The sequence below is a fragment of the Hemitrygon akajei genome, chromosome 25 (genome assembly GCF_048418815.1).
Source record: "Hemitrygon akajei chromosome 25, sHemAka1.3, whole genome shotgun sequence".
In the NCBI taxonomy this organism is placed as follows: Eukaryota; Metazoa; Chordata; class Chondrichthyes; order Myliobatiformes; family Dasyatidae; genus Hemitrygon; species Hemitrygon akajei.
In genome coordinates, this window is record NC_133148.1 from 44,868,927 (window position 1) to 44,888,343 (window position 19,417).

Below are 19,417 nucleotides of genomic sequence, written 5' to 3' on the forward strand. Positions count from 1 at the left end.
ATAGGTACATGAATGGGAGGGGTATGGCCGGGTGCAGGACAATGCGATTAGGAAGTTTAAATGGTATGGCATAGACTAGATGGGCTGAAGGGTCAGTTTCTGTACTGTAGTTTTCTATGACCCTATGACCATTCTTCCCAGTGTCTGACTGGAGGGGCAACAACTTGTCTGGGACTGGATGTGAGATACAGCCAGGTGTTTCAGCACCAAGTAGAACATGGTTATGTTCTCAGACACTGGAGGAGAAAGTGAGACTGGAGATCCAGTGTTGGACTAGAAACACAGAGTAGCCAGAGATGGCTTAGTTGTGGTGGAGGTAATGGAAGCAGCAACCAATAAAAGGGGCAAGTTATTTATATAACAGTGACAAGAAAACAGTCAATAGGTGGAAGAGAGAAAAGGAGAACAGAGGGAAATGGCTTTTGTTTGACAAAGGAAGGGGATGAGTATAGTAGGAGCAAAATCCCTATTCAGTGGCAAACCTATCTGCATGATGCTACTGAGAGAATGGAAGGGGAAGAGGAAAGGGGTCAGAAATGAATGAATAAAGCACATGCTCTGTCGCGACACTTTGTATTCTGCTCCTTCCGAAATTTCTCAGACATGGAAAGAGGTTCTCCAGTTTCTGGCTGCATGCCCACCCTCAGATCCCAAAGGCAGAATTCCTCTGTGCCTGTGCATACATGTGCCTTAACAGGCTAAACCTGCTCTTAAGTAGTCCAGAGATGCCTGCCTACTTCCTGAAGCAGAACAGAAACTATGCTAAACATTCAAAAGCTCTCGGCACCCAGCTGAATGCATGCTGCCTGAACTCTTCCAACATCCAATGAAAGACATGAGGAAGATCAAAGACTGGCTGGCTTTGTATCCTGTTATGACCCAGCTTCTCTTCCACACAGAGCTTAGGTAACCGAAGAGTTTTATAACTAGCAGGTTTATTGCAATTAAGTATGGGTTTGGTAAAGATGACACACTGCCTTGAAGCACTGAGGATTGTCAACAATCTGGCTTGCGCAAAGAATTCCATGTTTAGAGTCAGTCAGCGGACAGACCATTGTTTTCTCCTCTTTACATTATTATTGTGTATATTATTATTCTGTATTTTATTATTAGTTAAGTCTGCGCACTGCTAAGTGTGTTTTTAAATGCTACTGCTGTAACAAAATAAATTGGCTCTCGGGATCAATAAGGTACTTATTATTGTTCTTATTAAGAGACTATAAGACACAGGAGCAGGATTAGGCCATTTGGCCCATCGAGTCTGCTCTGCAATTCAATCATGGCTGATCCTTTTTTAAAATCCCTTCCTCAGCCCCACTTCCTGGCCATAAACTTTGATGTCATGTCCAATCAAGAACTTAGCAAGCTCTGCCTTAAATACACCCAAAGACCTGGCCTCCACAGCTGCCTGTGTTAATAAATTCCATAAGTTCACCACCCTCTGGCTAAAGAAATTTCAATGCCCCTCTATCCTGAGGCTGTGCCCTCTTGTCCTAGACTCCCCCATCATGGGCAACATCCATTCAACATCTGCCGTATCTGGATCTTTCAACTTTCAAAAGGTTTCAATGATATCCTCCCTCATCCTTCTAAATTCCAGCAAGTACAGAACCAGAGCCATCAAACGTTCTTCATATGATAACCCTTTCATTCCCGAAAACATCCTTGTGAACCTCCTCTGAACTCCTCCAATGCCAGCACATCTTCTCTTAGATGAGGACAAAACTGTTCACAATACTCAAGGTGAAGCCTCACTATGCCTTATAAAACCTCACATACCTGCTTTTGTACACTAGATCTCTTGAAATGAATGCTAACATTGCATTTGCCTTCCTCACCACCGACTCTACCTGCAAATCAACCTTTTGGTTGTTCTGCACAAGGACTCCCAAATCCCTTTGCATTTCAGATTATTGGATTTTCTCTTCATTTAGAAAATAGACTGCACATTTATTCCTTCTACCAAAATGCATGACTATGCATTTTCTAACATTGTATTTCATTTGCCACTTTCTTGCCCATTCTCCTAATTGGTCTAAGTCCTTCTGCAGCCTACCTGTTTCCTCAACACTACCTGCCCCTCCACCAATCTTCGTATCCTCTGCAAACTTAGCAACAAAGTCATCTATTCCATCACCTAAATCACTGATGTACATCATAAAAAGAAGCAGTCCCAACACCGACCCCTGCGGAACACCATTCACTGCCTCCTACCAATCAGCCAATGCTCTAACCATGCCAGTAACTTTCCTGGAATACGATGGGCTCTTAACTTGGTAAGCAGTTTCATGTGTGGCACCTTATCAAAGGCCTTCTGAAAGTCCAAATATACAACACCCACTGCATCCCCTTTATCTATCCTACTTGTGCTCTCCTCAAAGAATTCCAACAGGTCTGTCAGGCAAGATTTTCCCTTGAGGAAACCATGCTGACTTTGTCCTATCTTGTCCTGTGTTACCAAGTGCTCTATAACCTCATCCTCATTCTGATAATCTCTATGTCACAGGTACATCAAGGACAGCTCTGTTCTCATCTTACTTGGAGTCTTATGCTGATCCTGGCTACAGGCACTGGGGCTCCTTGGAGTGTTCAAATCAGGAAGGGGTATAGGTGTTGGAATTGGTTTATTATTGTCACAAGTACCAAGGTAAAGTGACAAGCCTGTCTTACATACTGTTCACACAGATCAAGTCATTACATAGTGCACTTTAAGTAGAACAAGGTAAAACAATGACAATGTAGATGTAAGAGGAGAGATGAGGGAATGTCTGGGGTCTTTATTTATGCTGGCTGCTTTAGTGAGGCAGTGAGATGTATGGACAGAGTCCATGGAGAGGAGGCTGGTTTCTGTGATGTGCTGAGTTGTATCCAAATCTCTCTACAGTTTCTTGCAGTCACAGGCAGAGCAGTTGTCACACCAAACCATGATGCATTGATAAAAATTAGTAAGGGTCAACAGGGAAATGCCATATTTCTTTAGCCAGCTGAGGAAGTTGAGGTGTTGGTGATGTTTCTAAGGACTTGAAGCTCTCAACCTCAACACCACTGATGTGGACAGGAGCTTGTGCCCTGCACCCCTCCTCAACTTCCTTAAGACAATAACCAGCTCTTCTATTTTGCTGACATTGAAGAAAGTTTGTCACGACACCATATCAGTAAGCTCTCTATCTTCTTCCTAGACCCTGACTCATTGTTAGAGATACGGGCCACTAGTGGTATCACCTGTAAACTTGTAGATGGAGCTGGAACAGAATCTGGCCATGTAGTCATGAGTGTACAGCTGAGGTCACAACCTTGTGGAGCACCAGAGTTTAGAATAATCATGGTGGAGATGTTGTTGCCTATCTTTACTGACTGTGGATGCAGTTGCAAAGGGAGGTGTTGAGTCCAAGATCAAGGAATTTGGTGCTGATTTTGCCTGAATTATAGTATTGAAGGTGGAGATGCTGTATGAAAGGGTAAAAGAAGGGGCCTGCCATAGACACTGCATCCATTAACTTCATCCCTTCACCTCAGAACACAGAGTCACAAACTTAGTGGAGTTTAATCATTCTTGCAAAGAAGGCAGCTTGTGAGCTATTGCAGACAGCTAGACCCCACACAGCAGGCCAAAAATGGATTAGGATTGGAATTTGTGTGAAGTTCAACGTCTTCTACATGGCATCAAGAGAGGGGCTCCACCAAGCGGTCACCTGGTTTCTCTGATGCAGAGGAGCTGAATACTGAATTGTAAGAAGATTGCGAGGTGGATCCACAGATTATTCAGTAAATAGTGTACAGGGGAGCTTCAGATAACAGAAGAGCGATTTGTGTGGGGGAAGGAAGTGAGGGGAGGGAGAATAAATGCCTGCCTTGGCACCATCGCTGTAAGTTTTTGGGTTAAACACAATCAGCTGGAGGAACTCAGGTCAGGCAGCCTCCGTGGAGAAAAGGAATGGCTCGATGTCAAGACCCTGCATCAAGACAGACCACAATCTGAAATGCTGACCCTCCCTCTGCCTCAGCAGATGCTGCCTGACCTGCTGAGCTCACCCAGCTATTTGATTTTTGCCCCAGTCTTTGGTCCCCATCTGACGCTCTTGGCTTGTTGCTTCCCCCAGGCTACGTCCTCCTCTGCTGACTAGTGAACCTGCACCTACCCAATGAAGTGAGCTCCCTGAGAATCAGTTTTCCTCAATGCCTTTCCTGATGCTAGCCCTCATCGCCACAGAGGTCTACTACACTGTCTGCTTTCAGCACCAGCCAGTCACTACTCAACCTCTCCTGCTGCTGGTGAACAAGCTCCACATACTGCTCAGCTGGATCATCGCTGGCACTTATGGAGCTCACCATTACTCCCTTGAGGTCCATTCCATGTACCAGTGCTTGGGAGGCCGACCCCACACCTCCCTCTGGTGTCTGTGCTGCTTTTCCCTGCCTGAGCCATACCTGCTCGTCATTGAGTTGCTGGTCACTGTCAGCTACGCCACTGCCTGTGCTGTAGGGCAGTGGGTGTCTTTGGGTCTGCTGCCTGCGGGGAAAGGACCACTGAGATCCCCCTCTGAAAGGCAGCGGACTCCTCCCACCAACCTGGTTGGTGTGCTGATGCTGAGTCCGGCTCTCCCCTACCTCAGGCCGATTCCAGCTGCTCTGCTGCAGGAGCCACTACTGTCTCAAGCGGCCTAGCCCAAACATCTGCTGAGCAGAGGCTTTCAAGCTGCCAAGGACACAGGAGGAGTGTGGCTCCATATTTTCCACTGACAAATAACTAGGAGTGAGAGAGGAAGGAAGTATAATGGACAGCCTGCTTCATAAAACCTGCCACATACAACCTCAGATACAGAATTAAGTTTACTGTCACTGACATATGTGGTGAAGTTTATTGTTTTGTCACAGCAGTACAATTCAAGACATAAAAATTACTATGTTAAAAAATAAATTGTGCAAAAGAGGAATAGTGAGGTGGTGTTTATGGGTTCATGGGTTGCTGCTGAAATGGTGAGTATGGGACTTTAGGCTCCTGTATCTCCTCCCTGATAGTAGTAGAAGAGGGCATGCCCTGGATGGTGAGGGCCTCAGTGACAGAAGCTTTCTTGAGGCACCACCTCTTGAAGACGTCCTCGATGGTGGGGAGAGATTGGCTGAATCTACAACCCTCCAAAGCCCGTTGTGATTCTATGCATTGGAGCCACCATCCCAGCTGGTGATGCAACCAGTCAGAATGTTCTCTACGGTACATCTGTAGAAATTTGCTAATCTTTGTTCACATACCAAATCCCCTCAAACTCCTAATGAAGTAGAGCTGTTGGCATACCTTCTTTGTGATTGCATTAATCTGTTGGGCCTAGGGTAGATCCTCTGATTTGTTGCCGCTCAGGAATTTGTTCACCTTTGACTTTGGCGAGAAGAGCAGTCAGTTGATGCCCACAACTCCCCACTTCCACCATGGAACATCATATACTGTACATCAACCTGGACTTAAATTACACTGTCAGTCCCTGTCCTGTTCCATGCAGTTAAGTAATGTAACCCACAACAAGTTAAGTAACCCACAACAACAGAAATCCAGAGTAACACACACAAAATGCTGAAGGAACTCAGCAGGTCAGGCAGCAGCTATTGAAATGAATAAAGGGTTGAGGTTTTGTGTCAAGACCTTTCATAAGCACAGGAAAGGGGGAAGAAGCCAGAATCAAGAAAGTGGGGGTGGGGAGGAAATGAGTACAATCTAGAAAGTGATAGACGAAACCAGGAGAGGGAAATGTAAGTAGATGGAATTAAATTAAAAACTGGGAGTGATAGATGGAAGAGGTAAAGGGCTAAAGAAGAAGGAATCAACTAGGAAAGTGGACCATGGGAGAAAGTGAAGGAGATGTTGTGGCACTGATAACACCTACAACCTTTGTCACTAACCTATAGCACTTTCCACACAGACATGCTTTCAAACAGTTATGGGATCATTAAACAGATGTTCAGTCAGAGGAGGAAGAGGAAAAGGGATGGTCACGGCTTGGCTCATTGAATTGTGCTCTTTATCTAGGCTCATACACATTCTGCTCTGCATCTCATAGAATCATACAACATTACAGCACAGAAACAGGCCTTTTGGCCCCTCTTGGCTGTGCCGAACTATTTTTCTGCCTAGTCCACTGACCTATAGAACCATAGAGAACCATCTATAAATAAACTGGACAGCACTTCTTAACCTCAATAATCAACGACCTCAGCCACCCCTGTTGTTCTCTCTTTTTCCCTCCCATCTGGCAGAAGATGCAAAAGCCTGAAAGCACAAATCACCAGGCTCAAGGATAATATCAGACAGTTGAATGACCTCTTGTGCAATAAGATGGACCCTTCGCCTCACAATCTACCTTGTTATGATCTTGCACTTTATTGTTCACCTGCACAAAAATGGGAGCAACTGGACTCTACATTATGCAGAAGCAGACAGAACACAAGACACCAAACTTCGTGCAGTGACTGGCCAATGCAGCACACACTTCTGACAGAGGGGCTCCAACACTCTGCCTGCCTCAGCAGGCAAGCTCCTGCCAATGCAAAGGAAGAGAGAAGGTGGCGACAGGAAGAGATGGTGGGACTGTCTGGGCAGGATGTTCAGGAGAGTGGGGTGCACCGTACAATGACACGGTATGTGCCCAGCAGCTTCTGACACTGGTGCACTGTGCACATGAGAGAGACAATAACAGTCTGGTCTGAACTGAAAACATTTGATCTATGTATATGGTCTTAATCACCTTCAGAGGGTTGCAGATGAATGTGAGGTTTCCCCCATTTTGGTTTTCTGTCCATTTAGAAGATAACCACATGAACATTTCCTGTGGGAGCTAGTTCCACATTCGCCACACCCTGTGAGAAAGCAGTTCCTTCTGAACTCCCAGTGGGGTTTATTACTGACTGTCTTGTGTTGAAGGCATCAGGTTTAGCTCTTCCAACTAGCAGGCTCACACACACTCTCTGTAAACTAACAAACACTATTGGAACTTTGCAGTTCAAAGTTAGGCCATGCTGGAGTCTTAGAAAGAGAGAATACGCACCTCTGCAAGCTTCTCCACTGACAGTATTTTTCAAACCACCCAAAGACAGAACTGCAATCAGTGTGCAGAGGGGTTTTACCCTCATCATGGGTTCATAAAGTTAGCATAAACCCTCTCCAGAAATAACCATGGTGCCCTATTTGCTTTCTCTAATATGATAATATTAAACTGCAGCTATTTTTATATCTGTGCTCCAAGATCTTGTTGCCCTTTACCACTCAGATTATTTTTCTGATATTATGCTTCGAATTGGATAGAAGTAAATACCTCTAGTTTTCAATCTGTGCATTACTAGCAGGTTAGCAGATCTGGTAATAACATGGTTTAATAGCGTTTTTAAAAAGGAACAATTAGAGACTGTAAAAATGTGGAAAGCTGAACTGCCTTGAACAAAACCCCAGTCCACCTACCTCCTGCTCTTCATCAGACTCTGTCTCTTCATTTTCTGGATCTTGGCAGGTTGTCTGAGGGACACAGAATAAACAGTGAGAACCCAGACACAGGATAGCATAGTGAGATGTTGACCACACCTCCTGGGTGCTTCCTCTGAGAGTGGATGCAGAGAGACAGGGGGCTTTGTCCTACCTTTTTCTGCAGTACATTCTTGATGGCTTTGCAGATTTCGTCCAAGCGGCCTGGCTCCTTCAGCACATCCCCTTTGCAGTTTTTCAGCACGTTGTTCATGGATTCTAAGATTGTCATGACCACCAGCCGGTCCTTCTCCTCGTGGATGGTTTTCAGGTAGCTTGGAAATACCATAGATAGTAACTTCTGGAAACCTGCAATGAGTAAAGACACACAATGTGTGTGCTGAAATGGTAAGAGGTGGGTGAGGAAGATGTTTAATGAGCAGGAGCTGTAGATAGATGGACCAAAATTTGGCCAGGGGAAAATACTGCTGGTCAGACCATGGGTATGTTCTCTCCTTCTGTGAGATCTGAGGACAGGATGCAGGCAAAGATCCTTCACACTCCTATTTATTGTGTGGAGCTACTCAGCCTAGTCCCTCACAAGGCCAGAAACATGCTCTCCTATACCATGAGACCTGGAGCTCTCTGAGCACACACCGGGCAGGAATTGGGCAACACTCAGCAGTTATTGAGCAACATCTTTGCAGACTTTAGCAATACTGAATGGAGTGAGGGCATTCAGAATGAGACCAGGGAGAATCACCGAGAGATAGGAGGTCCCATACAATAGCAATACATTTGATTATTTACTCACATTTTAATTCTCCATTATAAAGAAAATTAAGAGAATATATTTCATAAGACAGGAAATCAGTGGCAAAAATCAAACCAGCAATGTTATAATGAAGTGAGTAAGTGGATATTCATGGGTTAAATAAGCAGGCAAAAGACAAAACTAAAAGGCCACCTGTTGATTATGGTTTAATTATGCAGCAGGAAATACTTGTCAGTGGAAGAAGTAAATTACCAACAGTAAATGATTAAACACTTGGACACCAGCTCTCCCAGATGCCTGACTATGGAAAATGTCCTGGCCTTGAGCTCTTCTTACTGATGTGGAGATCTATCAGAGAGAAGTGAGAAGTATTTGCAAAGTTTGTTGTCTTTGAGAGGGAGATTTTGCAATGTATTGGAATTAAGGGGCCTGGCTTAGATTTTGCCACAGAGGAATTTTGTCAAGTATTTTATCTTTTTCTTCCCTCAGGTTCTCCCTTTGGAATAGCTCTCTCTGAGGATTTTACATGGCTATGAAAAGACATGTTGGTGGGCAGGTTCAGTGGATCAGCTGGGCTTCAACTTTACAACAGGAAGGTTTACAGAGAGGGGCACGGGTAAAGTTTAGGTGTAAGTTCACTGAGAATAGTACAGCTATAGATAGTGGTACATGTACTAAGACGGCAAGGTGTGACTCTGCAAGTTTACAGAGAGGGAAACGAGTACTGAGGAGGATTTGATGGCAGAGGTGCAGGCAGAGAGAGTGGAATGGTGTGAATGAACGCAGTGAGGTAAGGAGACAAATTGACTTCTGTGAGTAAAGAACCCACATTGCTGAAAGTGGGATCTGGCTGGAGATACTGAAGAGCAACCCCTTCTGTCCAGAATGTTCACTGTCTACTTTGGGAAGATTCTGTAAAATTTGTGAAATGTGTACATATGGGATACTAGGATAGAAAGTCCTTCATTAGGAGGGGGGATTAAAATGGAGTCCTTCACCTCAGGAACCCCCCACCCCACCAACTGCACGTCACAGAAACAGGCAGCATGATGCCCGTGTGAGGACAAAGTCCTTCTTGGTGCACGGCTGCAGCTCTGCTTGGAGACAGCACCACCTTCTGTCTAGCAGACAAGTAGGCAGCTATAATGACAAACTGTTGATGGGAAGCTGAGGCTTCTCCTCAGGTTCTGGCTACACTTCAGCCCCATTCACCTAATCTACGGTCACCCGATGCAGGGGGTGGAGGGCAGCGGGGTCGCTCGGGGTAATCTTCTGTTTGGTTTGTATCTGGTCCTGGCCATGTGGCCGTTCACAGGTCTAGGTGGTCAAGGATTCTGCCTGAGTCGATTGTCTGCCCCTCTTCTGGGGTTTCGTCTGGGCTTGGGTGTCCCTGGAGAAGGAGCAGGTGGTATCCACAGGTACAATGAGGGATTTCTGGGAACAGAGGGACCCACAGGGGCCCAAGTCTGTTGTAGAGAGTAATATTGATATTTTAATTTAAAACTGTAAAAAGTATGCTTTATACAGCCTTGAATATTGTACACACTAGATTCTGGTTAAATGGGCCATTGGTTAATCAGCGCAATCACTTATTTGGGACAATTCTGAAAGAACAAAAATTAATTAAGGAAATAGCCAGGATTCCCTTTGTTTAATTGGGGCAGGAAACTGCTGCTGAACAATTTCTAACTAGCGATGACTGTGTGCAATTGTGTGGCTTTTAAACACTACACCATGCTTAGAGCAAAGAGTTTTTAAATGGTGTCAGTTGCATATGTTTCTGTTCAAAAAGTAATGACTTTTGTCACATAGTTGACGAGAACATAGAACATTGAAATAAGCAGTAAGGCAACTCAGAACTGTTTTGCTCACTGCGGTTCCAAGCATTCAGGCTTGGAGATGGTAGAAATGGCCAGAAGTGAAAGTGAAGAAACAATTTCATTACTTCACCAGGTTAGGAACTATGAAGAATTTGAAGCTATCGACAATCACCTTGAATGTTACAATGAAAATAAAGATTTGGAGCAAGTAGTAATTGTTGAAAGTATTGTATGAAGGCTGTCCATAATCTTCACTAGCTTTCTTGTTCTCTGCTGATTTTGTTTATTTAAGTCATGCAATAAAACATGGCAGCATACATTGGATGAATTCCTCTGTCGATAACTATTAGGAACTACCGTAGATTCTGGATTATAAGCCGCTACTTTTTTCCCACGCTTTGAACAGCTTTGAACACTGCGGCCTTTACTACGGTGCGACTAATGCATGGTTTTTTTTCATGCCGCCAAAAACATTTTGCCTCGTAACAGTAGACCAATAAAATTGATGAGTAGTTCACAGAGGTCCAATGAAATTGTACGATAAATCAAGCGCACTTTCACAATTAAATTATTGTAAATCAGTCATTTGTACTCACCCTCATCAACATGGAAAACACTCGAAGAAAAGCATTGCACTGCCTTTATGGCAGTTATTTAGTTTATAATATTTTCACTTAGTAATTCATTTGTTAGTATTTTCTAGTTAAAGTTAGAAGTGTTTTAAGTATATTTGTTTTCTGCACGACATCCCGGGATGCTATGACGTCACATCCGGTTTCGCCGCGTCTTGTGGGGAAAATACCGGTTTGCGATAAACGGAAAGGAGGGGGCGAGCGCATTAGACCCGCTGCAAACATATGATGCAGCTTTTAAGTTAAAGGCGATCAATAACTTTTCCTGGTAGGCTGCAGTATATATTTTTTTACCAGTCGTTAGGAGATATTGGAATGTTGTTCGTGCACTGTTCAGTAAAAAAGTATACGCAACGTAATTTGTGTGTTACCGATACGTATGTATATTTAAAAGTAGCCGTGTTACAGGCATGGTTCGAAAAAAAGCATTTGCAATATGTATTTGTTTATGTTACCATACGGATTTAATTAAAAGTTAAAAAATCCTCACGTGTAATATCTTTCTGTGTAAATATCTCATATTACAACGTGGAACACCTGCGGCTTAAAATCCGGCGCGGCTTGTACAAGTACAAAATTGATTTTCTTTCTAAAATTAGAGCCTGCGGCTTTTAATCAGGTGCGCTCTGTAGTCCGGAATCTACGGTAATATACATTTTTATAGTGTTATAGTATTGGCAGTATTCTACTTTGCTCTGCATTTCAATTAAATACATAATTTCTCACAGTTAAATGCTAGCTTGTCTTTTTATATCTTTTTAACAATTTCCATGAAACTTTGGCTCATTGGGCTGCTGCTTAATTGGGCCAAAATGTACTGGTCTGGATATGTTCCAATTAACTGGAACCCTCTGTGTATGTTTCTGTTGCGATACTGTTGTATATAAAAAAATGGAAGCTGTGCTGATCCAATGCTCACAGAAAGGGAACAAGAGCAGAGGTGAGCACAGGAGGAACTGATATCAAGGAAATCCTGGTGTATACGTCTCCAAAGGAAATGAAAAGGAAAAATCCTTAGCTTTCAAGTACAAAAGTCAGATTATTGTAAGTCATTGTGTGGGTCCCACTCTGAGAACTCAGTCCGTCTGTGGGCATTGGCTTTAGGAAAGAGGACAAGGTCCTGGGGAAAGCTCAGAGGAGATTTTACAGGAAGAGATATGTGGGAGGCTGGCGATGCTAAGGTTGTTTCTTTACTGCAGAAAACTTAAAGAGAGTACTTGTTGAAGGGTTTGGATAGAGTAACAGGGTGAAATGGTTTCTCTTGGCAAGAGACACACAGAGAGCAGGAGCAAAGCAAGTTGCTATGATTTGGTGCCTAGATAGAAGATTGGAGCGGAATTCAGTTTTTCAAAGGAAATTGATTAAATAGATGAGAAAAACTATGCAAAGCTCTGGGGTACTGGCAAATGTGATGATGGAACTAATTAAATTGTTTTCTTTAAAAAGGCCCTACAGTAGCAAGTTAAGCTGAAAGGTTTTTCTTGCTGTTGCCTAATACAATTGTGCTGAATGGTTGGAAGTATTGCTTGGAACAGTAGGGGACAATGGAAAATACTGGAAATTTGGAATGCATCCATGAGCTTGAAGGTAATGCACTGAAGAATCGGAGGAGGAAAAGGGTGGCAGGCGAGATCCAGACTGAGAGGATTCGGGATGAGCCTGCTGAGAGGAAACTTAAGTGTGGGACGGGCCAGCATCACAGTTCCAGCACAAATGGCTGCATTAGGTCAAGATTTGGTTACACTCTTGGACAAAAGCCCTGAAGCCAGCAGCCAACACTTGTTCTACAGAAATAGGACGCCCATAGGGGAAGTTCAGTATGCCGTGTAAAGACCTGCTTCTATACAGCTCATTGAAAATGTGTGTTACAGCCAATGATCTACCTCCTGCACATTACACACGCTCTATGTAGAGAACTCCAGTAGCCAGAACTGCACAGCAAGCTCCCACAAATGGCAATGTGAAGAAACCCAACATGCTTTAATTGTGTCTTACGAGATGATTATTAGCCTCAAGGCACCAAGCAGCACTTCCACTGCTCTCCGAGGCTGCAGGTCCTTCAGTATTCCACTTGCAGATGGGGACTTGGTTTTGGCTCAGTCGAAGGACAGAGTGCTACTCACTCATCACTGCTGCCAGGACTGATGGTCTGCGTCTGTCTCTGCACGTGGGTTTCCTGCACGGGGCTCCAACCTTTTCACTGAAAAGGTGGTACAACCTCGTTGTTCCTTTTCTGTTCACTTTTTATTTATTTCTGTTACTTACAGCAATGTTATATCTTTGCACTGTACTGCTGCTGCAAAACAGCAAATGTCATGTTGATTAAGTCAGTGATAATGAGCCTGATCCTGATTGGAAATAGAAATAAAGCATGCTCTTTGGGAAAACGGCGAAGTGGCCTCTTGACGGCTTTAATAACCTTACATGAAAGTACAGGTCAGCATATCAGATAGGCAGAGCTAAGGGGCAGATCAAGACAACACAACTGTGTTTCAAGAGTCAACTAAAAGTGGGGACATTCCTGTTGTTTTTTATATTCGGAATAGGTTGATAATGTTTACCATAGCTACAAGTGTCATGTTTGTACTAAGCACAGTTCATTCACGTATTTTGCATTCAATAAACTTGCTTAGAGGCTTAGAGGAGGGGTTATGCTCCAGTTTTACATTGGTTCTTCTGCATTCTAGAGTCACAGCTGGCCATAGTCTTGTACTTACATAGCACTTCTCATGTCCACAGGACATTTCAAAAGAATTATAGAGCAAATTCTCCAAAATGCAATTGTTGCAATGAGCTTTGAACCTTGGCATACTATCTGCTCACAACAAGCTCCCATAAACACAAATTAAACAGCCAGATAAGATGTTGGCTGAGAGGTTAGCTCAGCTCAGCTCAGCATGATTAGGTAAGTTTAATCTTCCCATAGGAGGTTGCCACTTCACCCTTTGTGAGAGCCTGAAATACTCAGATATTCATACACCACCACACTGATATGTAACCAATGCTGTCAGATCCCACCCGACTTTCATGTGGTGCAACCACAATGCACACAAAAGTCCTCGTCATGCCCTCCCTGGGTCTTTCCAATGCTCATCACTCCCTCCAATGCACAAACAACAGTATCTCCTTGTTTACTCATCAAGGTCCTTCCTGCTGAAGGAGAACATTCCCAGCCTCTCCTTTCTCGTCATCCTAAATGAAGGTGGATAGCTGAGTTGCTGCCTCACCACTCCAGTGTCCCTGGTTCAGTCCTGATCTCTGGCACTCTTTGTGCCGAATCCCTGTGATTGTGTGGATTTACGCCAGAGGTTCTGGCTTCCTCCCTCCTCCAACAAAGGAAGAGGAGGCATTGGGTATCCTAAAATATTAAAGTCCTGATGTAATTTATCCCAGAATACTGAAGGAGGAAGGAGATGAGATTTCTGGGGCCTTGTCAGAGATATCTGTTACTTCTTTAGCCACATGACTAGAGAATAGCCAGTATTGTTCCTTTGTATGAGGCAGGTAAGGGTACGAATGTCAGTGAGCATCTTATCAGTGGTAGGGAGAGACCCAGTGACACCACTAATGTTTTATTAATGTTTACCATTAATTTGCATTTCTTGCTTCTTTTAGAAATTCTTTCCATTCTTAACATTAATGAACACCCCAACTATCACACTGCTCTTCCAATGCACCAGAAACCTGTCGTCCCCAGCTCACTGTTTTGACACTGACTTTAACGCTGTATCATTACAATGATTTGGGAAGGTGGGGCTTGTCAGCCTTGGACAGTATTGGAGTATAAAAGTTGCATTGTTTGCTGTGTAATCAAAACTATGTAGTCAGCTTTGAACTTGCTATTTGCTATGCATGTATCCAATTTAGTAGGAGAATGAAATCCTAAGAATGTAGAAGACAATGGTGTGTTAATGAGAGGTAGCTAAGAGATGTAGATTAGAACAGGATTAAGTCAATGGGTAGAAACAATAGCGGCGGATGTACTTGTGATACGCAACTGGAGACCGATTGGATATGCTAATGCAACTAAACCAGGAGATTGCTATAAAAAATGCTATGTACAAGGATCGGTGGGCAATCAGCGACTAGCTCAATGACTGTCTCAGCTTTGATTTGCAAATTAAAGTTTAACACTTCTTGAAGAATCTTCTGCGTCTCCTGGTCGTTTGTGGGGCACGAGAAACCACGACAAAATTGGTGACCGCGAGCAGGGTCGGAAAGAGACCCGCGGAAAAGAAACGGCAGATTGGGGACGCTTCCCAGTCCTCTAGGGACCCCCACAAGGCTAACAGAATTAAGGGTGCACCCAAACAAAAGGTAAGCGCTTTTTGCGACAATTTGGACTAAGAATTCTGTTGGTTTTGGGGAGGTCTTGGAGTCTCAGAAGTGTGGAACCACTGCCGAAGGGTCTCTCCGGTCCAAAGAATTCGGCAGAATTGGGGGTTAACAGGAGGCTCAGAGGATTGATCAAGAACACTGCAGTGAGGGTAAGTACAAATAAGCTAATAAGAAGTTAAGTGAAGAAAAATTCCACGTGGTGTTGGTAAGTCCCTGTGGATACCACTTCGTATAAAACAAAGGTCTGAACGAAAAGGGAAAATAGAGAAAATCCTTGTGGATACCGCCTTAAGAGATAAGGGTCTGAATAGACGAGGTGCAAAGAGAAAGTTCTGTGGATACCCCTCTGAATAGAGGTCTGTACGGGCAGAACAGAATAGGAAACAAGGGCAGTCTAATATATAGTTTAAAGCGCTGGTAGATAGACAATATAATTAGAGTAAATAATATTATCCAGTAAACGAACTGTGAATCTCTGAAATACCTTAAAAAGAGAGAACAACATGACAGGTAAAGGAATGGCAGTAGAGATTCTGAGCAAAAAAATCCCGGTAAATAAATATGAGATCACAAAAACTTCAGAAAAATGGGAAAAGAGAACCAAAAACCTGGTCACAAAATGGCCAAGAGAAGGAACGTTTGATGTAAGCTTGTGCGAAGAAATGGAGGATCTAATTAAAAATTACAAACCAAAAGATAAATCTAAGAAGAGGGCAAAAAAGAGAACGAGAAATGGAAGTGCTAAAACTCTTCAGAACGGAGGGAGAAAGGCTGAGGACAGGTAGAATATTGATTACAAGCGAGGAAGACACTAAGGTGCTGGAGAAACAGCCTGTTAGAGAGAGAGAGGAAGGTACAGTGAGAAGCTGGCTTCAGCTCCGTACCCGGATGTGAAAGAAACAGTAAAGCCCCCTCCCTATAATGAGGAAGGAACCCCTAAGCAGTGCCCCCTGCTGACGGGAACAGTAAACATGCAGGGAGAAGTACAAGTTTGGGATAATGAGGAGGAAAAAAGACAATACGAGAAGGAAAAAGCGGCGATATGGAAGGAGATACAGGCAGAAAGGATAAAGGTGGAACAGGCAAAGAGAGAAATGAAAGAAGAGATTGAACGGATGAAATACTTGAGAGAGGGAAAGGAGTATGAGGAGTATTGGTTATACCATAGAAGTAAACAGACTAGAAAAGAAAGTGGCTCATCAGGGCAGGAAGAGATGAGGCATTCAAGAGGAAGTGGAAAAAAGATAGGAGATGAGAGTCTTGGAGAAACACAAGAGAGAAGGGAATCAAGCACGAGTAAGGATCATGAGGAGTCCCTGCCACAGGTGTACAGACACGGACAGGAAGAAAGAGAAGGTGACTCATTGGAGGAGCAAGATAAGTGGAGAGAGAGAGGATGCGAGAATTTGTGGGGAAGAGGTAGGAGGCAGAAGCCTAGAAGAGCAGAAGGAGGCAGTAGGGGAGTGACTTGAGGAAGTAGACAGAGAGTTAGATAAGTTACTGAGAGGGGATTGCCAGAGGAGATGCGAAAAATACTCCAGGGGCCAACCAAGTATTGAATCAGGACAGAAAGGAAGGACTCCACAGGGAGACCGAGGGAAGAAGAGGACCCCGGAGAAATTTGTGTGGGAGGCAGTAAAGACATACCCTGAGACAGATGGGGAGTCAGGTGAGGAGGAGAGCCAGGGCAGGTGGGAAGAAGGAGGAAGAATGATGCCATTGTTAGTTAAAGGATCAGGACAAGTGCAGTATATCCCTTGGGGATCCCAGGACCTAGAAGGGCTGAAAAACATTCTGCCCAATCTACATGAAGGAGCAGGGAAATGGATTAGAGCCTTTGAAGAAGAAACGGTGGGACGATTATTGGCTACGGGAGATTTGAAGGCACTATTGATAAGGTTGATGGGAACCAAATTTAACGAACTAATGGAAATGGCTGGCATAGTAAACTCGAACGACCTGAGAACTGATGGAGACGGGTTTGGCAGAGTGAGGCAGAGGGTATGGCAGGCCCTCAGGAAGCTTTATCCACCCAAAGTGGACCCCAAAGCCTTAAAGGGGGATCAACTGGGAGACACTGAAAACCCAGCAGCCTATGTAGAAAACCAGTTGAAAAGGTGGAGACTGGAGACTGAGCAAGAGGTGGAAAATAGCTTATTTATCAGCACACTGTTCCGACATAGCATTTTGGATGCAATGCCTCCGCAAGTAAAATCCAAACTGGAGGAAGTGGTTGGGCTGACGTCAATGACCCCACAAGAATTTAGAGACCACGTAGTCCATGCGGTTGAGAAGTACTGGAAAGACAAACGAAGGTTGGCTGAGCAGCAGGAAGAGGTGCAAAGAAAGTTAATACAAATGCAGCTCGAAGAACTCAAAAAGGAAAAAGAAAAAAGCAAAAAGATGCTGCCAGCAACCACCGGTCCGAGTACAGCCATTGAACTGGATGAAGCACTGCTATATGGAGGAACCGATCATACTGTAAGACAAGGGCCGGAAAACCCCATGCCAATAATCAACGTCTTTGGAGGAGCATTCCCACAAATGCCCTATCAGGAACAGACTAAATTCAAACAGCCCAGATAGGACTGGAAGTCCCAAGGAGGGGGAGAGAGGAGCTATGGGCAGAGGAGACCAGTGAGTAAACAGTGGGAAAGAGAGGTAGAGAGATTGTGCTGGGGATGTAATCAGCCAGGTCACATGAGAAGAGATTGTCCGTTTACACCATGGCCTGTCACCCACCAGCAGGAACCGATAAGAAGGGAACTAAAGTTTAGCCAAGGACCAGCCCCCACAGGCTCAAGCGGACCTGTGAACCCCTATGCGAGGTATTAGGGGTGCCCCGAGAACTCGAGTGGGAAGGGACATTACTCAATGATAACAAGGGAGGCAGACGAGGAACCCATTGTTCAGGTTATGTTAGAAGGGCAACTGACACCAATGATGATAAATACTGGAGCCACGTACACTTGTGTACAGCCACAGTATGCCCTTCACCTTCCCATGTCAGGAAAGTTTATTAAGACGGTAGGGTTCTCGGGGAAAACACAGTTGACACAGTGCATGGCTCCAGTGCAGTTGAGAATGGGAAACAAAGGAATTGTTTTGCCGGTGCTAGTATTTAAAGGAACTCCGATTAATTTGTTAGGCAGAGATGCCTTATTAAACTGGAATTAAAATTAGAATGCACCAGAAATGGGCTGTGTGTGGAAAGAGCAGGGGCTCAAGTGATAGTGCGAGAAGACAAAAAGGCTAATGTCTTTTGGATAGGAGACATCGCAGATCAGATTCAGGAAACCTGGGAAAAATGGAAAAAGGGTGTGTAGGCTATATTACCCAGGGGGGTAATGCCCAAATCTGAGCTACACTGTACAGTGATTTTTGACGAGACACAGAACAGGGAGTTAGAGGAGAGATGGCACCTGGAGGCATGTACCCAACAGCACCTGGAAGGGGAGGCTGTATAATTGGAAAGCAAGGGGCAGCTTTACAAGTTAAGTGGAACACCTTTTTAGAAAAATGGTACAGGATACCGGAGGCTGCGCCCCACGTAACGTTGTTGGTAAACAAGGGATATCAGTCTAAAGACTTAGGACCCTTAGTTAAGAGTGCTGAAACCGTAACAGTGTGGAGGAAAATCACGCCAGAGGGGTGGATATCAGAAGACAACAATTGCATTAAAATAATGGTAAGTGTAGATACAGTAGGAACAATGAGAGAGGTCGAAATAACTCCCCAACCACACATGCCATTGCTGGGAAAGGAAAGAGGCCAGCAGAAAGATAGGTTAGATGAGTTGCCATCTATTCTGTGGTCACAGCATGACACGGACGTAGGGAAAATAAATACAGCTAGTCCGGTGGAAATAAGGCTGAAAAAAGGAGCAATCCCACCCAGGAGACCACAATACTCACTGAGACCAGAAGCAGAAGAGGGAATAGCATCGACAATGCAGGGGTTGCTTGAAATAGGAGTGCTTAAAAGAACAAACAGTCCATGCAATACCCCGTTGCTGCCGGTCTTAAAAGCAGATAAATCTAAGTGGAGATTGGTGCATGATTTGCGAGTGGCAAATGATGTGGTAGAGGACTGGCCAGCGGTAGTCCCCAACCCACACACGCTTTTGACTAATGTTCCACCAGAAGCAAGTTACTTTTCAGTGATTGATTTGTGTTCGGCTTTCTTCAACATTCCTCTAGCCTACCAGTGTCAGTATCTGTTTGCATTTACTTACAGAGGTGCTCAGTATACCTATACCAGAATGCCGCAAGGGTTTTAATCAGGTGTTGAAGGCAGACCTAGAGGGCATACCATTGGAAAGTACATTGTTACAGTATGTGGATGACCTGTTGATTTGCTCCCACAGTAAGGAACAGTGTGAGCAGGACACTATAACTCTGTTAGAGAA

General features: G+C 44.2%; 1 protein-coding gene across 2 annotated transcripts in view; it reads right to left on the minus strand.

Annotated features, from left to right (window-relative positions):
- Nucleotides 1-19,417, minus strand: part of ipo4 (importin 4) — a 107,261-nt gene that overhangs the window by 27,034 nt on the left and 60,810 nt on the right. For both annotated transcript variants that reach the window (XM_073029440.1, XM_073029441.1), the window contains 2 exons: nt 7,620-7,813; nt 7,445-7,498 (listed from right to left, as the gene is read on the minus strand). In XM_073029440.1, the coding sequence (XP_072885541.1) occupies nt 7,445-7,498; nt 7,620-7,813 (248 nt within the window). The remainder of the gene's footprint in view (nt 1-7,444; nt 7,499-7,619; nt 7,814-19,417) is intronic.